The 24,536-nt window shown below is 38.8% G+C and overlaps 1 protein-coding gene across 3 annotated transcripts in view; it reads left to right on the forward strand.

The window, feature by feature from the left end:
• The window catches only part of LOC105478704 (opioid receptor mu 1), a 102,012-nt gene extending 81,321 nt beyond the window's left edge, over window positions 1–20,691 (forward strand). For all 3 annotated transcript variants that reach the window (XR_011623475.1, XR_011623476.1, XM_011736267.2), the window contains one exon: window positions 7,216–20,691. Coding sequence is in view for 1 of the 3 variants with exons in the window: in XM_011736267.2 (XP_011734569.2) it covers window positions 7,216–7,254 (39 nt within the window). In the remaining 2 variants the exon portion in view is untranslated. The remainder of the gene's footprint in view (window positions 1–7,215) is intronic.
• Window positions 20,692–24,536: the final 3,845 nt, after the last annotated feature.

A 24,536-nucleotide genomic window follows, 5' to 3' on the forward strand; every position in this document is an offset into this window, starting at 1 on the left:
ATCCTGGCCAACACGGTGAAATCCTGTCTCTACTAAAAATTCAAAAAACTAGCCCGGTGTGGTGGCGGGCACCTGTAGTCCCAGCTACTCAGGAGGCTGAGGCAGGAGAATGGCGTGAACCCAGGCAGCGCTTGCAGTGAACAGAGAACGCACTGCTGCACTCCAGCCTGGACGACAGAGCGAGACTCTGTCTCAAAAAAAAAGAATTAGGACTCATTTCTGGGTTTGACTGATTACGCCATTCAGACTCCAGGGCCAGCTTCTGTTGGTGAACAATAAATGTAATGACCAAAGCTTTCTCTTGTGAAAGAGAGATGTATTATATTGAACAAAATAAGTCCATATTCACAGCATTGGCAGATCAAGAAAGCATTGGCAGATCGGGTCTGGATCTTTTGGACTACCAGATTATTCCACCTCTCCGTGAATTCTTCTTTGCTGAAGTTGGAGCCTTTGTACTATAAATTCCATATGTCTGATTCAGGCAATGGAGCTTGGAAGAGGGGATGCGTTTCCTATTATTATTATTTAGGTACATGGAGATCTTTGCCTATGAGTCATCAGCTCCCAAGCTTTTCTGTATGGTTCTGTTTTTATGGTTTCTGTAATAAATGAGATTTTGAAGCCTGTTACTGGCTTAAACTCTGATCGGCTTCAAAAGTACCCAAGCCTGTTATTGCCTACAATTGTAACTTTGAATAGCATCACAAAGAGGAAAGAAGAAATGGAGGTGGAAGAGAGTGGCCGCAAAATAAAAATATTAAACGAGCTTTCCTCCTGCGATGCACCTGGGCACACCACTTCACCTCTCAAGGTTATGTTTGCTTCCATAGATTGACAAAGTGGAAAAGATAATCTCTTCAATTTTCTTTAGTTCCAAAAGTGCAGGAAATACACACCAATCTTTGTGTGGATAAAGATTAAAAGTTCAACTTCAGTTTGAACTTTAAAAGCTTTTCAAACATTTAATTTTTTAAAATATGACCAAAAATAGCCCAAGGAAATTTGCTAATTTACTTCCTGAAAAAACTATAGTTTAAAAAAATTGTTGACAAAAATAGGAAACCGATAGCAGAAAATTGTGTATCCAACATATGTGTTGGATATCTATGTATCTAACATATGTGTCTAAGCATCGTATCTAATGTCAAATGTCAAATCTACTGACTGTACTGTGGTTACCATCAGAAAAGAAACCCAGCTTTAGAAAATGGTAGAGAGTTCCATAACTGCAAAGGAGATATCTTAGCAAGCAAGCAGGTTGGTTTGTCACAATTCTGTGGGTGCTAGAAATAGACAGTGTGACTCAGTAGACCAGAGAAAACCACTTATTACTCACAGCACAGTAAACAGCACAAGTATCAGCATGCTAATGCCAGTTCCTTTGCCTTTGTGTCTTGTGATGTGACACAATGAACACAAATTGCTGCTACACATACGATGAGTTGCACAGCAGCTGAGGAGCTCAGAGATACGGGTTCAGTGTCTTTTGTAGCAAGCAGTGAACAAATTAATCCTCCTTCCCCAGGAGGCAGAGTCTCAAAATGCTGTGGTCCTCATGTGGTCAGGCAGTGAAGGTTGTTAATTGACTATATGACTAGCTGTAGAAACAACTCAGGGTGAGAAGATAATTAGATCTTGCAGTTCAGCTCAGTCAGTAAGAATGGGCAGGGTTGTTCAGTGGACGCCCTCTCCCAATAATTGACATTCAGCCTAGCACATTCTTGGCTGAACTTAAATTTTTATATGATTATGGCACCCCATCAGCAACTTGAATTAGATATATTGACAAGGACTAGGACCAAATCTGTTTCCACTTATTTCAGTCAATACTGGATTACGGCTATTGTCAACAGAATCCCATCCACGGGATGAGGTCAGTCTGTAGTATTGACCTCAACCATGCACTCCAGGATCCCAGACTCAACTAAACAAGTCACAGAGAAGAAATAGGTCAAATTTCAGAAAAGCACCTAGCTTCCTTTCTTACAGTATGCATGGATTGCTCCACCATACCGTGGATATTAATCCAAACACAACAGGAACAGTTGGCAACCATACAGATTCTCCCCCATGCAGCCAGCCTGTAGTCTAAGGTCAATCGATGACCCATTTACAATCAGGGAGCGAAGACCGACCTGTTGATGTTCTATGGTTTGTTCCATCTCGTTGGCTATGGTAGCTAAACTTAAGAATAGGGTCCTGACCTGTCTCTAAAATGTGGATGCTCTTGCTGGGTAACAGTACTCACACTTCTGTATGGGAATAGAAAACCACATATCCCTCAGGCAGGCTAGCCTTCTTTACCTAGGGAACTAACAAAGGGAATGAAATCCAAAGAGTGGTGCCATTGCCAATCATTGCAAGAACTCAAAGATGAACCAAATAGCAACTCCCACATGCGACAGTGGATGGATATCCTCTGGGCCACTCTCTCCCACATATGAACATATAACTTGATTTGGATCACCATGACCTTGGTTTGGTTAAGCTCTATGGGCAGGGTCACCAAGTAGTTGTCACCTGGACAGCCCTACATAGCATGACTCAAGGGCACTCGGTGTCAGGAGAAGCACATGAATCAGTATGAGCTGTCTGAGTGGTTGCGCGGGTAAAAGGGTGATTCATCTGGGGGAGCTGTCTTTGATACACCAGGCACGGTAGAATAATTCTGGACCAAGCAGGCCAACAGGAGATTTTCTGATCCCACAGCACATGGATGAGGATGATAAATTCATCTGATAAATCCAGCAGTGGTACAGGTTGGCAGTCAGAGCTGCTGCTTGTCTCTGATGGACCAGCCTCTCATTTTGCCAAGTGAGAGATTGAGATTCAGAGACAAAAAGAGCATTCATTTTTCCCTCCTCTGAGCACCTCCAGGGTCTAAGGTGTCCTTTCCCCAATGAAGTGGGGAGTGGTGCCAGGGAAGCAGTGAGTCCAGAATGCTAAGGGGTACCTCCAGGTGGAGATTGTTTCCCTTTCCAGAAGCCTGGAGTTGAAAAGGGCCCCCTGGGTGGTCTGCTGCAACAACCTGCTACACTGACCCAAGTGTCACCTGCAGCTTAGGTCCCCAGACATATATGGCAGACTTTCTAATCAACTTGTACATAGGACTCAACAGGAGGCATGCATAGGTAAGGCATGTATTATCCCTAAGATCTAAATAGTCCAATTAAGTGCCAGGCTTCCTTTCTCTTAGGAGAGCCATAGAGCAAAGAATATTTTATTTATAGTCTAGGATCAACTTTTGAGTCTTAGTCCACATTGTTTTGGAGATTTTGACTTGGGTAGCTGGTCCTGTATCTTATCAGAATTGAGAGACTTTCTGGGCCTTCATGTGATTTAGCATTGGCTAATTTTATTGAGACCTTTCAATAGAATATCATCAACATAGTAAGCCCAATTTCTCTGCAAAAAAAAAAAAAAGAGAGAGAGAGAGAAAGAGAGAGAGGCTTGTCCCATGTTTTGACTCACCTACTGGCGATAAACAACAGGGAAATTCAAGTAGTACTGCAACAGCCCAGTGAACATGTTTTGGAGGGTCAGCCAGGGAAGGGGTCTTAATCTTTGGGTGCAAAAGGGATTGAGAAAAATACATGGCCAAAGTCCAAAATGGCACACCAGGTGCAATCACAGAGAATTGATTCATTTACAGTCACAATGTTTGTAACAGCCAGGACTATAATACCAACAAAATTCAGTTGGCAATGATCTACCACAAGCCGCCAGATTCCCATTAGCTTTTTTTCACTGGCCATACAAAGCTGTTACATTGGGATACTACATTTTTCATTAGTCACATTGTATTTAAGCCTTTGATCAAGGCTATGGTTTCCTTTTCTCCTTCTGGAATTCTGAATTTTTTTTTTTTAAACTTAGAAGAGAACCAAAGCCAAGTTGTGTCCAGTTGTGCATGCATCCTTCTCTCCCTCTCTACAAAGGGCTCTTCCAAACAAAACAATCTCCCCTGGACATCATGAATATTTACAGAACAAGGATGTAAATTATCAATAGCAATTACACATTCAGCCCTGGGAGCCACAAAAGTAGTAGATAACAGGGCTCTAAACAGCCCTGCCCAGTGGATAGAGTTACTTCCTTTCCAATTTTTTTTTTTTTTTGTATCAAATCTGGGTAGTTAAATGTGTGGTCCTTACAAGAGAATGACCTCAAGAGAACTTAGTGCAATCCCTCAGGAGGACCTAGTACTTAGTCATTTGAGCATGGATATCAAAAAGCAACATAAGGCAGCACAGTGGCTCATGCTTGTAATCCCAGCCCTTTGGGAGGCTGAGATGGGTAGACCGCTTGAGCTCAGGAGTTCGAGACCAGCCTGGGCAACATGGTGAAACCCCGTCTCTACCAAAAATACAAAAATTAGCCTGGTGTGGTGTTGCATGTCTGTGGTCCCAGCTATGTGGGAGACTGAGGTGGGAAATTGCTTGAGCCTGGGAGTGGAGGTTGAGGTGAGCTGAGATTGTACCACTGCACTCCAGCCTGGGTGACAGAGTGAGGCAAGAAAAGTAGTGGAGTCCTCTACCATGGAGGAAGAAACGCCATCTTAAAAATGCATTGGTCATGCTCTGGGTGAGGGTTTGTTGTCAAAGCTGTCATTCTGTCCAGGACAGAACAAGTCTAGGGCAGCTTCAGCCCTCAGGCCTTAAATAGATTCCTCTGTGGGATTTCATGAGATTTTATTCACTTAAGAAAACCTTCTTCACTTGGGCATGGTGCCTCATGCCTGTAATCCCACCACTTTTGGAGGCCAAGGCGTGTGGATCACTTGAGGTCAAGTGCTCAAGACCAGCCTGGTCAACATGGGAAACCCCGTCTCTACTAAAAATACAAAAATTAGCTGGGCATGGTGGCACATGCTTATAATTCCAGCTACTTGAGAGGCTGAAGCATAAGAATTGCTTGAATCTGGGAGGTGGAGGTTGCAATCAGGCAAGATCGTGCCACTGCACTCTAGCCTGGGTGACAGAATGAGACTCTGCCTCAAAAAAAGGAAAAAAAAGGAAAGGAAGGGAAGAGAAGGGAAGGGAAGGGAAGGGAAGGGAAGGGAAGGGAAGGGAAGGGAAGGGAAGGGAAGGGAAGGGAGGGGGAGGGGAGGGGAGGAAATGAAAGGAAAATCTTCTGGGATTGGCCATAATGTAGTCACTAAAACAGAAATCCAGGGTAGCAAACCTTATTGTGGGACATGATTCTGTCTAAATGACGTAATTTGCACAGTGTTTTAAAGTACAGGGTCCCACATGAGACAGCCTCAGTTCTGCATGCTCTAAGACATAACTTTCTTACTCCTTAATTACACCAGTGCAGCAGCCAAGTGTCGAACAGCCCCTCTGTCTGCTGATCAAAGCACCCCTGGACTTCTTTCCTTTCTCTCTCCCCATGGATCTGCATCTTGGTACTCTCTGTGGGAATACATTGCCCTTCAGGTGTATACAATTGTAACTTTCAACTTGACACAGTTGTGCTTTCCTCCCTAATGGGGCCCGGAATGTTCTCTCGGTCCTTTACCCTATAGGAGAGCAAACAGAAACCAGGGCAGCTTGTTGGATTTTATCCCTCACTTTTCAGCCTCCATCTATTGGCTCAACTCTTGTTCATCAACAGATAGGACAGAGGTGGACCACTCGCTGCCCACCTTCTGCACCATTTGGACCAGAATATTTGCTACCAGACCCAGGGAGTTCACGAATGTCCCTGAACCCAGCTTATGAGTTCTTGCCTTTTTATTCTTCCAAAAAGTTGTTGTCTGTCTTGGCACCCTGCACTTTGTGCCACTTTGGGAAGAATCTCAACCCCTTAGAAGATGGCAAGAAGTAACAGGATTCCAAAGGAGATGACTAAGCAAGCAAGTAGGTTGCTTTGCCACTCTATAGGTGCCAAAATTAGACAAAAGACTCAGACAATTGACTACTCACAGCACAGCAAACAGCAGAAGCTTTAGCGTAATAGTGCCAGTTTCCCTACTTCCAAATCCCACAAGGCAATACGATGGGACCAGATGGCAGTACACACATAGTGGGTCATATCACAGTTGAGGAACCCAGAGCTTAAGTCTCAGCACGTGGGGGAGCAATAAACCAACCTCCCCTAGGAGCAAGCAGCCACATTGTGGTCAGTGCTGTGGTCACCTGTGCCTACTTAATTGCCTGTGTGACCAGCTACAGAAACGATCAGAGTCAAAGGACAGTTAGACCTTACAATTTCTCAGGGTCAGCCAGGGTGTGCAGGGACACTTCTGGCCATGATGGACTGCCTCTCCCTAAAATGAGAATGGCCTGACCTATTCTTTATTATTAGAAAACATGTACTGAAATATTTAAGGGTGAAGCAACAAATGGTTTAAAAAGATGGGGTGTGTGTGTGTGAGAGAGAGAGAAACAGAGAGAGAGAGAAAGAGAAAGAGAGAGAGAGAGAGAGATAGAAAGAGAGATAAAGCAGATGGTAAAGCACATGGATAAAGCAAATTTACCAAAATAAAATTTTTTAAAAATGATCTTTTACCCTTTTACACTTATTATACAAACATCTGCTTTTCTCCTCAGCAATATTATAATGAATGATAGCAAAAATTATTTGTTAATTACAAAACTTGTTATATTTCCACAGTCCTCTTTCCTTACCTGAAAATACCAGGTCACATTTCCATGTGTCTGAGCAAATTTTGTTACTGTTCAACACATATGCCAGCTTTACAGTGGCGATCAGGTGGGGTGTAATTCAAATCAGTTACAGGAAAAAATATCATTAATTTTGAGAATTGGGTAAAAATAAAAATATCTTTATCTGGAAATAAAGAAGATCAGAAGTACTGAAAAAAGCATTGCTTTTCTTTCAAAATGTTGATCAAGTCATAAATGATTTGAGGCTAAAGAGGGAGGAAGAGGGTAACAAAGAGGGAGAAAGAGTTTCGATTAGAAGGTATTTTTTCAAGGAAGGTATCAATAATATCTCTACAATGACTATACAGTTGTTTTCAGTAGTATACACAAATGAAGAGCATATTCATAATGAGCCAGAAGATTATTCAAAATGTCTGAAGAGATTGATTAATGTCTTGACATTTAAGAGAAACTGAAACTTGCAGGTGAAAGTATACGAGAAGGTCTTCAGTATAGTTCCTATGGGCAGAAGATGCTCAATAAATGTGTGCTGCAACCACATCTGAAATGTTCACTGTCTTTGCTCTTTCTCTTCTTTCAGCTAGAAAATCTGGAAGCAGAAACTTCTCCATTGCCCTAACAGGATCTCATGCCATTCCGACCTTCACCAAGCTTAGAAGCCACCATGTATGTGGAAGCAGGTTGCTTCAAGAAAGTGTAGGAGGCTCTAATTCTCTAAGAAAGTGCCTGCTTTTAGGTCGTCCAACCTCTTTCCTCTCTGGCCACTCTGCTCTGCACATTAGAGGGACAGCCAAAGTAAGTGGAGCATTTGGAAGGAAAGGAGTATACCACACTGAGGAGTCCGGTTTGTGCAAGACAGCCAATGGAACCAAAACCCACTGTGGTATGTGAATTAAAGTCATCATAAAAGGTGACCCTTCTGTCTGTAATATTTTGTGCTCAAGCAAATATTTACGACCTCATCAAAGAAAAACCATCTTTTGTTAAGTTCACCATAGAAGCACATAAAGTAAATGCTACCTCTGATCAAAGCACCTTGAACGGAAGGTCCGAGTCTTTCTAGTGCTTTGCAAGGCAATGGATCCATTATTCTATTTTAGATCTTTAACGTTTACCTTAAAATTAGCATCTGGCTAAGGCATCATTTTCACCTCCATTTCTTGGTTTTGTATTGTTTGAAAAAATAACATCTCTTTCATCTAGCTCCATAACTGCAAGGGAAGAGATCAGCATGAAAGGTAATCTAAACCACAGTCATGTGTCAGCTGTAGAAAGGTTGATTCTCATGCACTGCAAATACTTCCAAAGAGTCATCATAGGGGATTTTTCATTCTTAGGCTTTCAGTGGTTTGTTCCCCAGTTTTAAATGTGCAATTTTCTTGCTCCTATTTAAGTGTTCACAAAAGGTAATAGTCAATGAGCTCATCACTTCATCCATGCAGGAAGTCAAGCATTAAAATGTACTCTTTATTTCTCACTGATTTCTCCATACCGCATGCTCCCCACATATTATTTTCTTTTTTTAACTCAGCTCAGAATCCTTATGCCTTTTGAATCAGTGTAATAAAATGGCAGATGTTTTTGTTGATTGCCAGAACAGTTTAAACTTTTTTAAAATAATAGATCCAATAAACATAATCTCAAGACAGACTCAAATGACCATATAAGGAAGTGTGTCATCTATTTTTCAATCCTGTGTAGCTACTTGGATGTGAAATATTAACAATGGCCCAAAAATATTTTCCTGAAGATTGTGTTTATATAATGTTACCACCAATATTTTGGTCTTTTTGATCTCTGCTAAATGTCAAGATTTCCTTTGTAAAGTGTCAATCTTCTAAATAGTTTCTCTAAGACAATTCTCCTCTTTGACTGATTTTCTTTGTTGTGAAACACAGTAGAGATTTGGCAATCACCCATTTTACTTGATCTAGGTAGACAGCCAAGTCAGATGGCCCATGCCGAGAAGCTCTCCATTTTGAACTTTTGTCAGCATTGATTAAACTAGTCAAATAACCCTTGTAGTTATCTATGAAGATACAAGTGAAAAACTAGGCTGCTGACTTCTGAGTATTCCTGAGTCTACAATCTGCCAGAAGACTCCATTGTAAAATTTGTATTTCTTCATCGATCTGACAAGGCACAAATATGTGCCAGATATCCAAAAGCGATGCTTCTAGAAAACAGCTGTCGGGATCAGAATAACTGAATTTACTCTCAGATCTATTGGCTATAGTTATGTGGACTCAACCCATCTCTCCAGTAGATGGGAAAAAACAAAAGCCAAAATAAGTGTTCTAATATTTCCTTCTGATGAAGTTTCATGTTTGCTTATAATAATCTCTATTTCTCAAATATTATGTTCCATAATAGATATTATGTTTAATTTTTTGTTTTCTGACAAAAGTAGCTAAAACTAGGACCTTAAAAAGATTTAGAATGTTAAAAAAGTGTACTAGTTTGTATATATTTACATATATACACTACTAGAGCTTCCATAAGTAAAATGGATAATTCAAACAGAGTACAACGTAATATTTGTATGTAAATAACAGAGGAGGAAAATTCATGCTTTTCATGGGCTATGATGGTTTCTCTCAAGGGATGACATAGTATTGCTTTTGCTCATCAGGCTGTTTTTCGACAAACATTGTTTCTGCTTAATACCAGCTCCTAGTACGAATTATCTGGCAAGTTGTTGAGAGCAACTTTGCCTTCAAGTAGGACCTGATCTATCTTTTTCCACAAATGTCATGCGTGTGAACAAGTTTCTTCCATGTCATCTTTGAGACTCTATGCAGAATACACAATAAAGGCGGTTATTTTTAAAATAAGACATTCTAAAGTAAATAATAAATAAGTGCATTGTCAACATTTTTCATTCAAAACCATTTTTTAATGTAAATTTGCTAGAACCACCTTGCAATTCCAAGGCAAGTAGAGACATAACAACCCCAACTCAACTAGATGGGCTAAGGTTTCTGATAAAATCTGAAGATAAAGAAAGTGGAATATTCTGCTTTTTTCTTCCTTCTAATTTTACCCTTACCTAAGGATGTGATTTCTTTCTGGGTTGGTATCCCAGAAATGCAGACTATAGATATGGGGCGGAAGCTTTGCTTCTTCACCTGATCACTTGCTGTGGAATTTCTAGCTTATTCTGTCCCAAGCAGTTAGTGGTATTTTCTCTTTCAGTCTCCACTGTTATTTTGCTCCTTCATCCGTCTTTCCTTGCCAATCATTAGAAAGGGAAGAAGAGGAAAGAGACTTGGCTGGGGCAATTGTGAATCCCTAGGACCCTGCTATTAATGTCCCCATAGGAAGGCACTATCTGTCCTCAGAAGGGGATTTGATCATACTTCTGTTTTAAGCCTCTAGCTGTAACATTGTAGACCCACCTTAACAGCTTGATGATGTTGAATAAAAGAGTATAGCGAAGAAGCTAAAATTTGAGCTTCAAGGTCATGCAAACCAACGTCTGAATACAGTTTGAAATTTTTCGACTTTATGGTTTTGAGCAACATATTTAAGCTCTCCTAGCTTCAGTCTTCTCTTAAAACCGTGGATGATAATAGCAACCTTACTGAATTGCGGTTAAGATTAAGTGACATAATACATACAAAAAGTTTGGCCTACCAGGCAGCCAATGCTTCCTATGTGCAGTGAAAATTATAAATGAAAACTATCAGCACCAAAACAACAACAAGGGAAACTTGGGGAATTCACTGGGAACAATCTCTGCTCCTCTTTGGCGCTAAACCCTGAGAGAAATCTCCTTGAGAAGGCAGGAAGTCCCTTAAGGGGAGCCTTCTGTGATAGAATGGCATCCCAATGGGGCTGTCAGAAGGAGAACTCCTAATCTGGCCATTTGAGACACTTCTCAACATTGAAATAGACAGTTGCAGTTTTAAAATAAACTCTTCTAAGACACAGCTATGAGTAGGTAAGAGAGCATTCATTTCCTTCAATAATATGACTATGTTGATAAAACTGATATCCATTCACTTGCAAATTTTATTACTGAAAAAGTCTCACTTAGCTCATTTAATATTACCCAAAAGATGCTAGCAAATTCTGTTTCCCACATTATCACAGCATGCCCTTTACATCTCAGGATCCAGGCAAAAGTTGAAATTCAGAAACATAGATATGAAATGTAGCTAAGATACAAAGAAAATACCTCTGCAAAGATTCTGACCACATTTAACAGAAAGTCCCCAAACCATTCAAAGTCTTTACTTAAGTCTATTTATATGTTTAAAAGCTAAAAACAAGATATTTTTGATAATGCTTCAATTAAATGTTTTATCTAAATATGTGGAAATGATAAGATGCATACTGCATCTCTCATATAATAAAGATAATCAGTTTTATATGGACATATTCTCCATCTACTGGCAATTACCAAGATAAGATGGCACTAGAAATTTTTCTCCAGCTTATGCCATGAATACTGCAGAAGCTGATACTATCCGTTGTGTTTTTACAAATTCTAGAGGGTTCTAGCCAAAGCAACCTAAGAATAGGACATGGTAGCTTAAGTTTCTCAGCTCCTCAACTGGCCACACACACCTAAGTTGTGGTTGTACAATTCTTGAGGTCAATCAGAACCAAAAAAAAACTGCTGCTGGAAGAAATATTATCCTCTTCATAGAAATATCCACCAACAGAAAACTGGTTTCTCAAGGAATCCCTACTGTCATTGTAGAAATATCAAGATTCTTGCCTGGATTCTCAACATAATTCTTTACTCCCTGGCCTATTGCTTGGGCTCAGGAGAAGAGTAAGAACATAAAAGTTCATAAATGCCTGGGCCACTACAACTCTAACCACTGTGTTTCCCCCAGTTTGGTATGGTTCAGGATCCACAGTCATAGAACAGGGCATGCAGACTGCATTTAAGACCACTGCAAGTAGAGTCTAAGGCAAAAGTCAATTAAAGAGTCCAACTCTTGGACATCCATTTAAGAGCCATTTAATCCATTTAATTACAAATAATTTCAACTCATAGTCAATGTTCTTCACTATCATCAAAATATAAAAAGTACAAGGAATTGTGTACATTACAAACTGCTCCAGAAGCAAAACCAAATGTAGATAGCTTTGTGAGCTGCATTGTGTGGCAAATGTTCAACCTTTTGTTATGCAATACCACCCATATTGAGTACCATTCTTAAAACAGTAGACAGATGAGTCAAGTTCAATTTAATGCAAACAATATTATTGTGTCCTAAGCACTTCTGTTACTGGAAAGGGATCTGATAGAAACCCCAAAAGAAGATTCTTGGACCTCATGCAAGAAAGAATTCAGGGGAGTCCATAGAGTAAAGTGAAAGTGAAACAGGTCAGGATCAATGGTCTTGTTGTCAAAGGTGTTATCTGAGCTCACTGTCTCAAAACCAAGAAAATTAAGGAGCATGGACACAAAGGGTGAGGTTGGAGCAAAAGTTTAATAAGCAGAAGAGAAAAGCTCTCTCTAGCAGAGATGGGAGCCCAAGTGGGTTGCTGTTTTTACAGCTGAATCCAAAAGCTTTCGTAAGAAACTCCTCTCATCTCTGTAGCTATTTGAGTAACTTCTCTTATCCGAAAAGCTGTCTGTATAACTGCCTCTATCTGTGCAGCTACGGGATGTCTCTAGGCAAGCACAAAGCATAGCTTCTCTTGTTGTATAACTGTGGGTTTGTTTTAAGTAAGCCCCTTTTCCTCCCTGTGGAAGTTCCCACAGAGCAGAAAAAAGCAGGAAACTTTTTCCTGGGAGCCCACTAATCACACAGTGAACAAAAGGCTTCTGTGCTGGGCCTTACTTTCTAAGAGTGCAGCAGTTACAGTCTGAGTTTTCCCCAGGCTGCTCCATTTTTGCCTGTAGCTATGATTTTTCAGGCAGGCTGCTTCTCCAAGGACTAGTCTTAGCTGTCTACCTAACTGATTTGTCCTTTTTTCTCCCTCAAAAGCAAGTTTATTAGGAAAGTAAAGGAATAAAGAATGGCTACTCTGTAGGCAGTGTAGTGCCAAGGGCTACTGGTTGGCTATTTTTGCGGTTATTTCTTGATTATACGCTAAACAAGGGGTGGATTGTTCATGAGTTTTCTGGGAAAGGAGTGGGCAATTCCCAGAACTGAAGATTCTTCCTCTTTTAAGACCATATAGGGCAACTTCCTGACATTGCCATGGCATTTGTAAACTGTCATGGTACTGGTGGGAATGTTTCTTTAGCATGCTAATGCAATATAATTAGCGTATAATGAGCAGTGAGGACAATCAGAGGCAACTTTCATTGCCATCTTGGTTTTGGTGGGGTTTGGCCGGCTTCTTTACCACATCCTTTTATCAGTAAGGTCTTTGTGACCTGTACCTTGTGCCAACCTCCTATGTCTTCCTGTGACTTAGGATGCCTAACCTCCTGTGAATGCAGCCCAGTAGGTCTCAGCCTTATTTTACCCAGCCCCTATTCAAGATGGAGTCGCTCTGGTTCAAACACCTCTGACACTTGAATTACAAATATAAGGACCGTTGACACTGAGATTTTAAGGGACGAAAAGTAGATTGACAGTGGACTAAAGGTACTTTTGTAACAGGGTACTTTCCACACAATATTGAATAAATGCAGTGTATACATTTGTAAAGGAATTTTAAGAGCTCAGAAATCATTAAAATTAAATTTATCAATTTTTGAAAGCATCTTCTGACTCAAATATATGAAAAGATTATTCTAGATCCTAGGCAGATATTCAGAGAAAGATCAATTTTCTATGAGTTTTTCCCATCATGCATTTTATGCAAATATAATAATATACTTTTTCAACTCACTTTGCATTTCCTGTTACCTTGTACTGAGAACTTCATTGAAACCTGCACTTGAAATCACACCTAAACTTTAAAAAATTACAAAAGAAGTGGTTTTCCACAGGTATGGAGTGGGATGTTAGAGCTCTAGACATTAATTCCTAGGAATCGCATACCTATGGAAAACAATCCTCTGATCTCCTGTGACACAAGGGATGAGACCTTCCTTTTTGTCTCAGACTCAAAAAACAGTAAGTATTTAATCCATTTGCATCCAAAAGTACTTTATATGCTTGAAACTAAAGTAAAACTTTATTGCAATACATTAATATGCTCCTAGAACATACTACTGGGTCTCAGACAACACAGAAAGTTTATTGTTTATTTGGGAAGAGCAAGGTAAGAATCAAGTTGAAATAATAGAGGGCAAGGAAAAAAGATGAAAGCTTACTCCTGTTAACCATTCTACCATTGGAATGATTTGCCAACACACCTTGCTGCTACTTAGAGAAAGTAGTTCACCTCACTACCTTTTATCCAAAGAAATTATCTCTAAAAACACTCAGACGTTTTGTAGAGCAAGTAGCAGTCTATTCAAAGTTGCAATTTCTGTAGAATCTCTCAGACCAGGTACAGGACCGACCAAAGGCCACAGCCAAGCACAAGCAGCTACACTAGACAGTCTTACAGCTCCGTGTTTCAGGAAAACTTCTGTCCTGTGGGAGCAACACAAAACTATACCAGTTTTTTGTTAGTGTAAAAATTGCCCAATATTAACCAGAGCAGCCCAAAATGTTTCAGGGTAAGAGTGGATATATTCATATTTTTCAGATGATGTATCTTCATTTTTGATTTTGAAAGAACAGTAATATTAATTATATCCCATGTAGGGGGCTACTGACAATTTCAATGGCACCTGAATTTGCCTCTATCATACATCTCAATGATTTATTGTCATCCAAAGCTATTTCATGAATCAAATATAGTTTTCTACCTGCCCCACAATTGTGTACATAAAACCTAAACCTCTTAAGCAATAAACCTCTTTCATTACACAGGTTTAGATTCGGAGTTTTGTTGCTTAAGTTCCAACTAAAAGTATTACATTCTTAGCATAAGCATACTCATAAGAAAAAATAAGCATTTGTTTTAGGTTATAAAGAGAGAGCACAGAGGCCCTTTGAGACAGTGGGGAAAATTCATCTTCCTATTGTCACAAACACCGTAATAGGAAAGTTTAGCAACAAAAACTTTCCAGAGAAAGGTGGTTTCCAATATTACCTACAACTTCCTTTGCAATCTGATTTTTGAAAGGACCTAAAAGTTGAAAGCAGGCTATCACATCCCACTTGCTTTCAAGTCTCTTAAACTTACGCTCTTTTGCTTCAAATGCATAAATATTTTATTTAAGTTTGCATTGTCCAATGAGGCTAGAACTGTTTCAATAAATACACAAGGTTACAAAATACCAAATGGAAATGAGAGAAGTGATATAAACCACAGAAGATGTAGGAGAAGAGAAAAAAGAGGAAATAAAGGAGACAACTGATTTCCTAAGAGTCTGGGTAAAACTGAACATAGCCATATTCATTGAACAACATGAGTGAGTTTCATTAATGTAAGCACAGCAAAACTGCTTTAATTAACAAGACCAGAGAGAAGGGAGAGGAGATTACATTTGCGTGACATAATGGTTGTGATTTCACTGTCCAAGAGGACAAAGACAAAGAAGTTCTGGGAAGGAGAATAACTCTTATTTTCCCCTATTTCAAGAAGGGCAGAAGTGTCCCAACACTACCCAATATTTGCAAAATTCAAATGGCTTATAGGCTCTCCTTCCCTGGTTCCCTTAGGAGCTGGGTTTCTGGGTTGCAGAAGTGCTTTTCATAGTCTGTATCTGGTTGTGGTGGCAATGTCACCACCCTACACTGCTGTAACACCGAAACAACCAAGCCTAGAATCAGCTGGTGACTCTTTTCATCTTCAGGGTAGATTTGGCTACCAAGGTTGTTCACTGCTCTGTGATAGGAAGGCTCAATGACAGGTGTACAGCCTTCAGTAAAGTCTCAAAGGTTCTCCCAGCAGAGGTAAACATGTGGGTCCTGCTGGTGACATATTAGACTTCTTACTTTCCCCAAATAAAAAAGTGCCGACTGGGTGTGGTGGATCACGCCTGTAATTCCAGCACTTCTGGAAGGCTGAGGAGGGCAGAACTTGTGTTACAAAGGTCAGGAGATCAAGACCATCCTGGCCAATATGGTAAAACCCCATCTCTACTAAAAATACAGAATTAGCCAAGCGTGGTGGTGCACGCCTGTAATCCCAGCTAGTCAGGAGGCTGAGGCAGGAGAATTGCTTGAACTGGGGAGGAGGAAGTTGCAGTGAGCCGAGATTGCGGCATTGCACTCCAGGCTGGCCAACAGAACGACGCTGTCTCAAAAAAAAAAAAAAAAAAAAGAGTGCCACATGCCATGCTATGTGCCCAAAGTTTCCATCGCACAATGCAACCTTGAGATGCAGTATTAAATTCTACACTTTTCCTACCATAGTGATACATGTGGCTTCTCTTTGCTGTGTTCTGAGATGTCATGCTTTGAAATCAGTGGCCATGATCATCTAAGGATTCCGCCAGAGACGTCCAAAAGAAGAGGTTTCATTTATAAAGTGAATTTGAATAAAATGGCCAGTTAGGTGTTTTCAGAAGCACCTATCCACTACTTGCCTACCCTGTAAGGGTTTAGGGGTTTGGGGGGAGGTTTTGTTTGTTTTTTTTTGTTTGCGTTTTTTGTTGCCATTGCTTATTTGTTTGTTGTTGTGTTTAAAACTTTTTACTTGTCCCTGAAATGTTTGTCATCACACAGATATGCACTCAGGATGAGAACTACCAGACTAGATTAGGAGGTCCACACCACCAGTTAACATGTATCTGTGCTCATGTTTTGACATTGCGGTGGGCCAGCTACAAACCTCCCCACCCCTCGCTTTCACTAAATAACAACTCTCTTCTCTCCATCATTTTGACTTAGAACCAGTCAGAATTCAATCTCCAATATCCTGACTAGCACAAGAAATCCATGGGTTGATTCTTGTTCTCCTGCATCTCTGCAGGTGGCAAACCTGATTCCTAATGCCTGTTCCTGCCTCTGCAGGGGTCCATTCAGAAAACAGGAAAATAACAAGGGCTTCCTATAATTCTCTTTGGCTGTAATACAATTTGTTCCTGTCTGCCCCCAGGCTCACCCAGTGCTCTGTCTCAGTGGGGAGCTGTAACTGATCACTGCTGTATTAACTCAAAACTCATTTGCTTTATGGAAATTCATGGCCCTTATTTCTCAAGGGACCAGAGAAAACCAATAGGCCTACTTCCCAGCAGAGTATTTTCCATGCAAGCTACTGCAGCTGTATAAATTAGGTTCAAATAACAGAGCATTTCCAGGATTTATAAATTCAGTATTACAAATAGTCATCTGGCAAGTGTTCTCAGGATCCCCTTGCTACCTGTAAATCAATCATTTAACTTCCGCATGGACTGGGGGAAAATAATAATAAGAAAAACTGGTGTTTACCTGAAGAGCTGCCCAGCGATTTGTGTGTTTTCTTAATAAACTTTACCCATGTATTAGAAGAATAAAATGAGGATGGAGTTAATTCTGACTACGGGATTCCTTTTTCACTTTTATAATGAACTCCTTCTTTCTAACTAAATCTTATCATAACCAAATCTATACACCAAATTATTTAATACAATTCCTAATAATGGCTGAAGGACCATTTATTTGAAGCAATGTTCACCACAGCAAAATTCCAGTGAAGGCTAAGAACTGGGACAGTCCATTGAGGCTCCTTGTGCCAGGATGTAGGTTGTCCCATGAATGTGCACATGCATATTAAAATACGCGCACCTCTTTTAAGTCTTGTTTTTCTCATAGTAAGGTTGAAACTCACAGTAGGAAATTGAGAGATCAGTTTGGTGACTGTTTTCGTATTGATCCTGAAGACAGTTGAAGCAATCATGCAGGTTGTTCTCGAACTAGCTGGTTTACCACAGAGACAGCTGGAGACTGAGCAAACAAAGACATCATTGAGGAAAAAGGCTACCTTATACCTCATGCAGAGCTGAGGCTCTGATAAATGGGAACTGCCAGATAATAGCTATGCTGTTTCTGACATAAATTTAAAAACTAGAATTGTTCCTTCTAGCTCTGTTTTTGCATAGTGGACAGAGATCTTTGTAAAAAAATAGGAAATTAATGTTAAATCGGATCTGTAAACATAAGTCAGTTTGGCTCTATTGTGTCAAAAGAGAATAGGAGTTTTAACTTATATCTGTGTTTTGTTAATATTTTGAAGTATAGGAACCTCATGTCAGCCTCATATATGATTGGAGACTTCCACATAATTGAGTTTTAGTGAGCACTGTTACAAAAAATCATAATGGAAAAACTAAAATGTCAATAATAATTTCAGATGTGTATTTTAGTTCTCATAAGAACGTCTACATTCATTTGAAAAATAGTTCTATATCTATTCTTGAAACATATTTCTTTAGTTCAAGGTCTGATGAGCTCCCAGACTGCTGGGGATTGCTCTGCAGCCTCTCAAGCTTTTGAAGACACCTGTGATTTTTTTAAATGGCTGGTTTGGTTGAAGTTTCTCTTATCAGTCAGGCACTTTGCATTTTAAGTGTACTTTGCCACCAACACCCCCCCAGCACACACACACATGCACACACACATACACACACGCATGCGCTCGCACACACACACAACACAGTGAAATGGACCCGTGGGAATTATATGATAGCTGTAATCAAAATAAAATGCAATCAATACTAAAATACAATTTACCAAAAGCTTACCTTCTTATTTGAAAGTCCAACATCAATAATTCACTTGCACTCTTGTTATTTACATTTGTACTCTGGAAGTAAACTTGAAAATTACAATTTGTTTTCAATTATACTTACTCTGTCTAAATCTTAATTTGAAATTTAAATTATTTTATCTCTACCCAACCATCGGTTTCATGGAAATGTTTAAATTTTCTTTTCTTTTTTTTTTTTTTTTTTTTTTGAGACGGAGTCTCGCTCTGTCGCCCAGGCTGGAGTGCAGTGCTCAATCACTGCTCCCTGCAATCTCAGCCTCCCAGGTTCATGCCATTCTCCTGCCTCAGCCTCCCGAGTGGCTGGGACTACAGGCACTTGCCACCACACCCAGCTAATTTTTTGTATTTTTGTAGAAACGGGGTTTCACCATGTTAGCCAGGATGGTCTCGATCGCCTGACCTCGTGATCCGCCTGCCTCTGCCTCCCAAAGTGTTGGGATTACAGGCATGAGCCATTGCGCCCGGCCGGAAATGTTTAAATTTTCATAAATCTTGAATCCATAAAATTCAATGCTACCATTTATAATTCAATACTCCTACCATAACAATTTCAGTGTTAGACATACCTATATGAATATTGGCCTATAAATCCCCATTAATTTAATAGGAATTAAGTTAGAAATACTAATATATATATTCCCTTTATATACTAATTGTATATCCATATAATGGCATTTTAGTACCATTATATGAAAGTATATTTGCCATTCCACGAAAATATATCTACCAATATAAATAGAATATATAAAGGGAATATATATACCAATATAAATAGGAATTTATATTGGCATATACATTTCCATTACTTTAAATGGGAATTAAAGAAAAAATGCCAGTTTTCACTGTCATCCTTCCCCTGGCAACACATTTCCTGAACTTTTACATACTTAAATAACCAATTCTGAAAATGTAAAACAATGAGTGATCTTATTGTTTTCATTTTATTATGTTATATGAAAAAAAGAAACCCTGCAAGGGCAGATTTATTTTTAAAAAATTGAAAAACTACTCTGTCAAACATAACACATAGAAAAGTTAAAAAATAAAAAAAAGTAAGTCTAAACATTAGGTGCTCTGTCATTTGTCATTTTTTTTATAACATTAATGACACATTTTTTGCTACCCAAATATAATTTCCACTATAAAATAAAATATGTCCTCCATGTTTTAAATTGCATTTGAAATTCAGGTAACTAATAACCGTTGGTTTTAAAAGATACCTATAATGTTTCCGTGGGGAAAAAAATCAAAATATTGTAAAGAATCTGAGTAAATGAGATCCTCTTATGGTTGATTCAATTCAGACATTTTAAACAGACTCCTGCCCACAAATTATTTTTTCTCTCCAGGAATAGGAATGGCAACTGAATTGTTCCTTCTTTATTCTATAGCTTTAAGTCAAACCTAACATAAGCAATCAACTCTTCCACCCATTGTCCTCTTTCTAGCTGCTTGTATTCCTGAGTCTGAAAGAGGGCAGAATTAATTCGTTTCCTTGACAGTGTTGGGGGTGAAATAAAAGCTAGACCCCTGCTGCTCTGCACATGGATTCAGCTTCTTTGCCAGGGTGACATTTTAATTTACAGTAGTCCAGATACCTAAACAGGACATAGAAATGTCAACTGGTCGTATTAAAATAAAAAAGTCTAGAATAGTCTCTGTTTGACGGATTGTGTATCCAAGTAAATAAAAACACAATCACCTTTCAAAACATGGTATGAAATCCACAGTTGTGACAGTGAGCACGACGTGTTTTCTGTGTGTGTTTTGAAGCTCTTTCCCCACATCTGCTTTTCAAAAATATTTGCCTGGGAACCTGTATTTCACCTATATGACCCTGCCAGGAAAAGAGAGACAAATACATATATTGTTTGTTGTGATAATGCACAAAAAGGAATGTTTTTTAAAAAAAAACACAACATTGTTTTCCTTTTGAAGGTCTGGGAGTTTTTCTTTTAAGTTTTTGGTTTTTTTTTTTTCTTTTCCTCTTCATTAGTGTGTTAGTTCCATCATCATGTCTGTTTACTATTGAAAAATAAAAATTTTAATTTACAGTAGAGACAAAGCTATTATTTCACATTTTATGCACATTTCCAGGTAGGACAGGATGATCAGATGTAGCTTTCAAAAGAACTACCTGCTAAATCATAACAGTCTCATGTGCAGATCAAAATGTCAACTAGTATATCAAAGAGTGAACAATTCACTAAATTATTTTTACATTACTCCTATTTGACTGTTTAAGATAGTTGTATGTAAAATATATAAATGTTTGCATTGTATTATTCTTGATGTACCAGCATACATAAACATATTAGGCTGTATTGTGAGTTTCCTGCATGTAATATGTAACGTGTAATTATATGTGATAAATAAAACCCAAAAATGATACAAATCTAGATTTTCTCTTGTCTTTCTCATTCTCACATAACTGACCCGTTTTAAAAGAATATTCCCCAAGTAAATGTTGCAATGTAGGTAAATAGCCTAAGAATCAGAGACAACTTTGATACTAAATAAATACTTCAAAATAAAGAAGTGAGCTTTCTCTCTTCATGAATTATTTCTTTTTTTTTTTTTTTTTTTTTTTTTTTTGACAGAGTTTTGCTCTTGTTGCCCAGGCTGGAGTGCAATGGCACGATCTTGGCTCACCACAACCTCAGCCTCCCAGGTTCAAGCGATTCTCATGCCTCAGCCTCCCGAGTAGCTGGAATTACAGGCATGCGCCACCATGCCTGGCTAATTTTTTTGCATTTTTAGTAGAGACAGGGTTTCTCCATGTTGGTCAGGCTGATCTCGAACTCCCGACCTCAGGTGATCTGCCTGCCTCAGCCTCCCAAAGTGCTGGTATTACAGGCATGAGCCACCGTGCCCAGCCAAATTATTTCTATTTTTGTAACCAAAATGTCTCTAAACCTTGACAACTGTGACTTCTTAGGCTAGAATTCTAATCAAACCATACAGAGAAGAAAAATACCCACCATAAAGTCTATAGTTGAAAGTATAGGTAGCTAAATCCACTGATAGTCTACTTTTTATGGTAATTTGCTCTTGATGTTTGAGCAGGAAAATTCTTTGCAAGAAACAAGAGTTTGATAAGGTGAAATTCAGAGCATACTCTGCGTTGTTAGGTACAATTTTCTGAAGTGGAAACGTCTCAACATGAAAACACTTTATGCTAAGAAAAAAAAAAAAAACACTGCATAACTTTAGATTGCCCATTGAAAAAAGTTATTTACGAGGGCTTTTTGAAAAGAAAAATCTACGTCCCAATATGTAAAAATTTCCTCTCTACATAGCATTACCAGATGTAAATTCCTGACACACAGTTTTTATCTTGTCCTTCTGCTCAAAAGCTTTGAATGGCGTCCTACTATCTAACGATTAAAGTCCTGTCCCTTCCCATGGCATTCAAGGGCCTTCATATTTTGTGTGAACATGTCACAATTTATTCACGCATTTTGCTATCAATAGATAGACATTTGGGTCACCTCCAGTCTTAGGCGATCATAATGCTAGTGTGTAACATCTTCTGGTACACATATGCATGCATTTGTCTTAAGTATTTATCTAGAAATTGAATTGTTTGGCAAATAATACCAAATGGTTTTCTGAAGTGACTTTACCAGTTTACCCTCCTTCCAATAGTGTGTGAGAAAGTTCCGGTGCTACTCTTCCTGATCAATATATGATATTAGGCTGGGCACGATGGCTCATGCCTGTAATCCCAAAACTTTGCGGGGGACTGAGGTGGGATAGTCGCTGGAGGCCAGGAGTTTGAGACCAGGCTAGGAAATATTGTAAGACTCTGATCCCCACTGTCACCTCTACAGATAAAAAACAAAAAATTAGCCTGGCATGGTGGTGCACACCTATAGTCCCAGTTACTCAGGAGACTGAGGCAAAAGAATCACTTGAGCCCAGGAGTTTGAGTCTGCCGTGAGGTATGATCGATGCCACCGTACTCCAACCTGGGCAACAGAGTGAAACCCTGTCTCAAAAAATATATATATGTATATATTTTATATTTTCAGTTTATAACAATTTTAGCTATCTTAATGGTATGTAGTGACATCTTACTATGAGTATAACTTGCATTTTCTGATAGTAATCGTGCTGAACACCTTATCATATACTTAATAGCATTCGAGTTTTCTCTTTTATAAAGTGTTTATATAAACTTTTTACTTGCTTTTTATTGAGTTGTACATTATGTTCTATTGACTTGTAGTTCTTTCTATTTTCTGGATATAAATCTTTCATTGGATACACAGTCATGCATCACGTAACAAGGGGCATGTTCTGAGAAATATGTTAAGTGATTTCATTATTGTGTGAACATCACAGACTGTACTTATACAAACCTAGATAGTATAGCCCACTTCATACCTGGGCTATATGGTACAGCCTATTACTCCCAGGCTACAAAACTGTAAGGCATATTTCCATATTGAATACTGTAGGCAGCTGCAACACAATGGTATTTATATATCTAAACAGAGAAAATGTACAGCAAAAATGTGGTACTAGAATTGTCTATTCATGTCCTTTGCCCACTTTTTGATGAGATGATTTGTTTTTTCTTGCTGATTTGTTTGAGTTCTTTGTAGATTCTGGATATTAATCCTTTGTCAGATGCATGGTTTGCAAATATTTTCTCCCATTCTGTGGGTTGTCTGTTTACTTAAAAGATGCTATACAAACAGTCAACAAACATGAAAAAATGCTCAACATCACTAATTGTCAGGGAAATGCAAATTAAACCACAATGAGATACCACCTTACTCCTACAAGAATGGCGATAATTTAAAAATCAAAGAATAATAGATGTTGGTGTGAATGTGATGAAAAGGGAAGTCTTTTACACGCTGGTGGGAATGTAAACTAGTACCACCACTTTCAAAAACAGTATGGAGATTCCTTAAAGAATTAAAAGTGGAAATAGCATTCAATCCAGCAATCCCACCACTGGGTATCTACCCAAAGGAAAAGAAGTCATTATATGAAAAAGACACCTGCATGCATATGTTTATAGCAGCACAATTCACAATTGCAAAAATATGGAACCAACCTAAATGCTCATCAACCAACAAGTGGATAAAGAAAATGTAGCATATATATACCATGGAATACTACTCAGCCATAAAATGGAATGAAATAATGGCATTTGCAGCAACCTGAGTGGATCTGGAGGCCATTATTCTAAGTGAATTAACTCAGGAATGGAAAACAAAACATCCTATGTTCTCACTTATAAGTGGGAGCTAAGCTATGAGCATGCAAAGGCATGAGAATGACATAATGGACTTTGGGGACTCGGGGAAAACTTGGAAGGAGTGAGGATAAAGGGCTATATTGGGTACAGTGACACTGCTCCGGTGACAAGTGCATCAAAAATCTCAGAAATCACCACTAAATAACTTATTCACGTAACCAAAAAGCACCTGTTCCCCAAAAACTATTGAAATAAAATAAAATAAAATTTTAAAAGTAACGATAAAACTAATGATAGAATAATTATAATACTTTTCCAAAAGTAAAATTTAATACTTGCAGAATAATTCTCACTTATTAAGGAAATAATTTTCTTGCTTGTATTCAATAAATTAAAGACAATAATAAAATGTGGATTGGAAACGAAAAAAAATAGTGCTAGAATCTTATGGCACCACCGTTATAAGTGGTCTATCATTCGTTGAAACTTTGTTATGTAGTACATGACTGCATATATTGCAGTCTTTCACACTCCATGGCTTCAATTTTTACTCTTTTGAAGTTGGATTTGGATGAATGAAAGTTCTGGATTTTAATATAGTCTAATTTTCAATGATAGTGGTTTTTATGCCCTATTTAAGGACATTTTCACCTACTACAAAGTAAAGAAGATATTCTCCTATGTTTGCTTCTAGAAGCTGTTACCTTTCACAATCTACAATCCATATGAAAATTGTTGCTAAATTAGGCACAATGTCCTCTGTAGTTTCCATATGGACATTCAATTGACCCAATACCTTTTCTTGAAAAGACTACTTTTCTCAAGTTCATTGTCATGTACCTATGCCAGAATTCAGGCACCCCTATGTGTGTTGGTCTGTTTCTAACTGTTGAATTTATTCCATTGATCTGTCCACTCTGTTTTAGATACTGTGCATTTACAATGAGTCTTGATTATCTAGCGGCGTAAGTCCTCCAAGAGCTTCATTCTCAAGACTGACTGCTATTCTTGACCCTTTA

The sequence above is a fragment of the Macaca nemestrina genome, chromosome 5, assembly GCF_043159975.1.
Source record: "Macaca nemestrina isolate mMacNem1 chromosome 5, mMacNem.hap1, whole genome shotgun sequence".
Taxonomy (NCBI): Eukaryota; Metazoa; Chordata; class Mammalia; order Primates; family Cercopithecidae; genus Macaca; species Macaca nemestrina.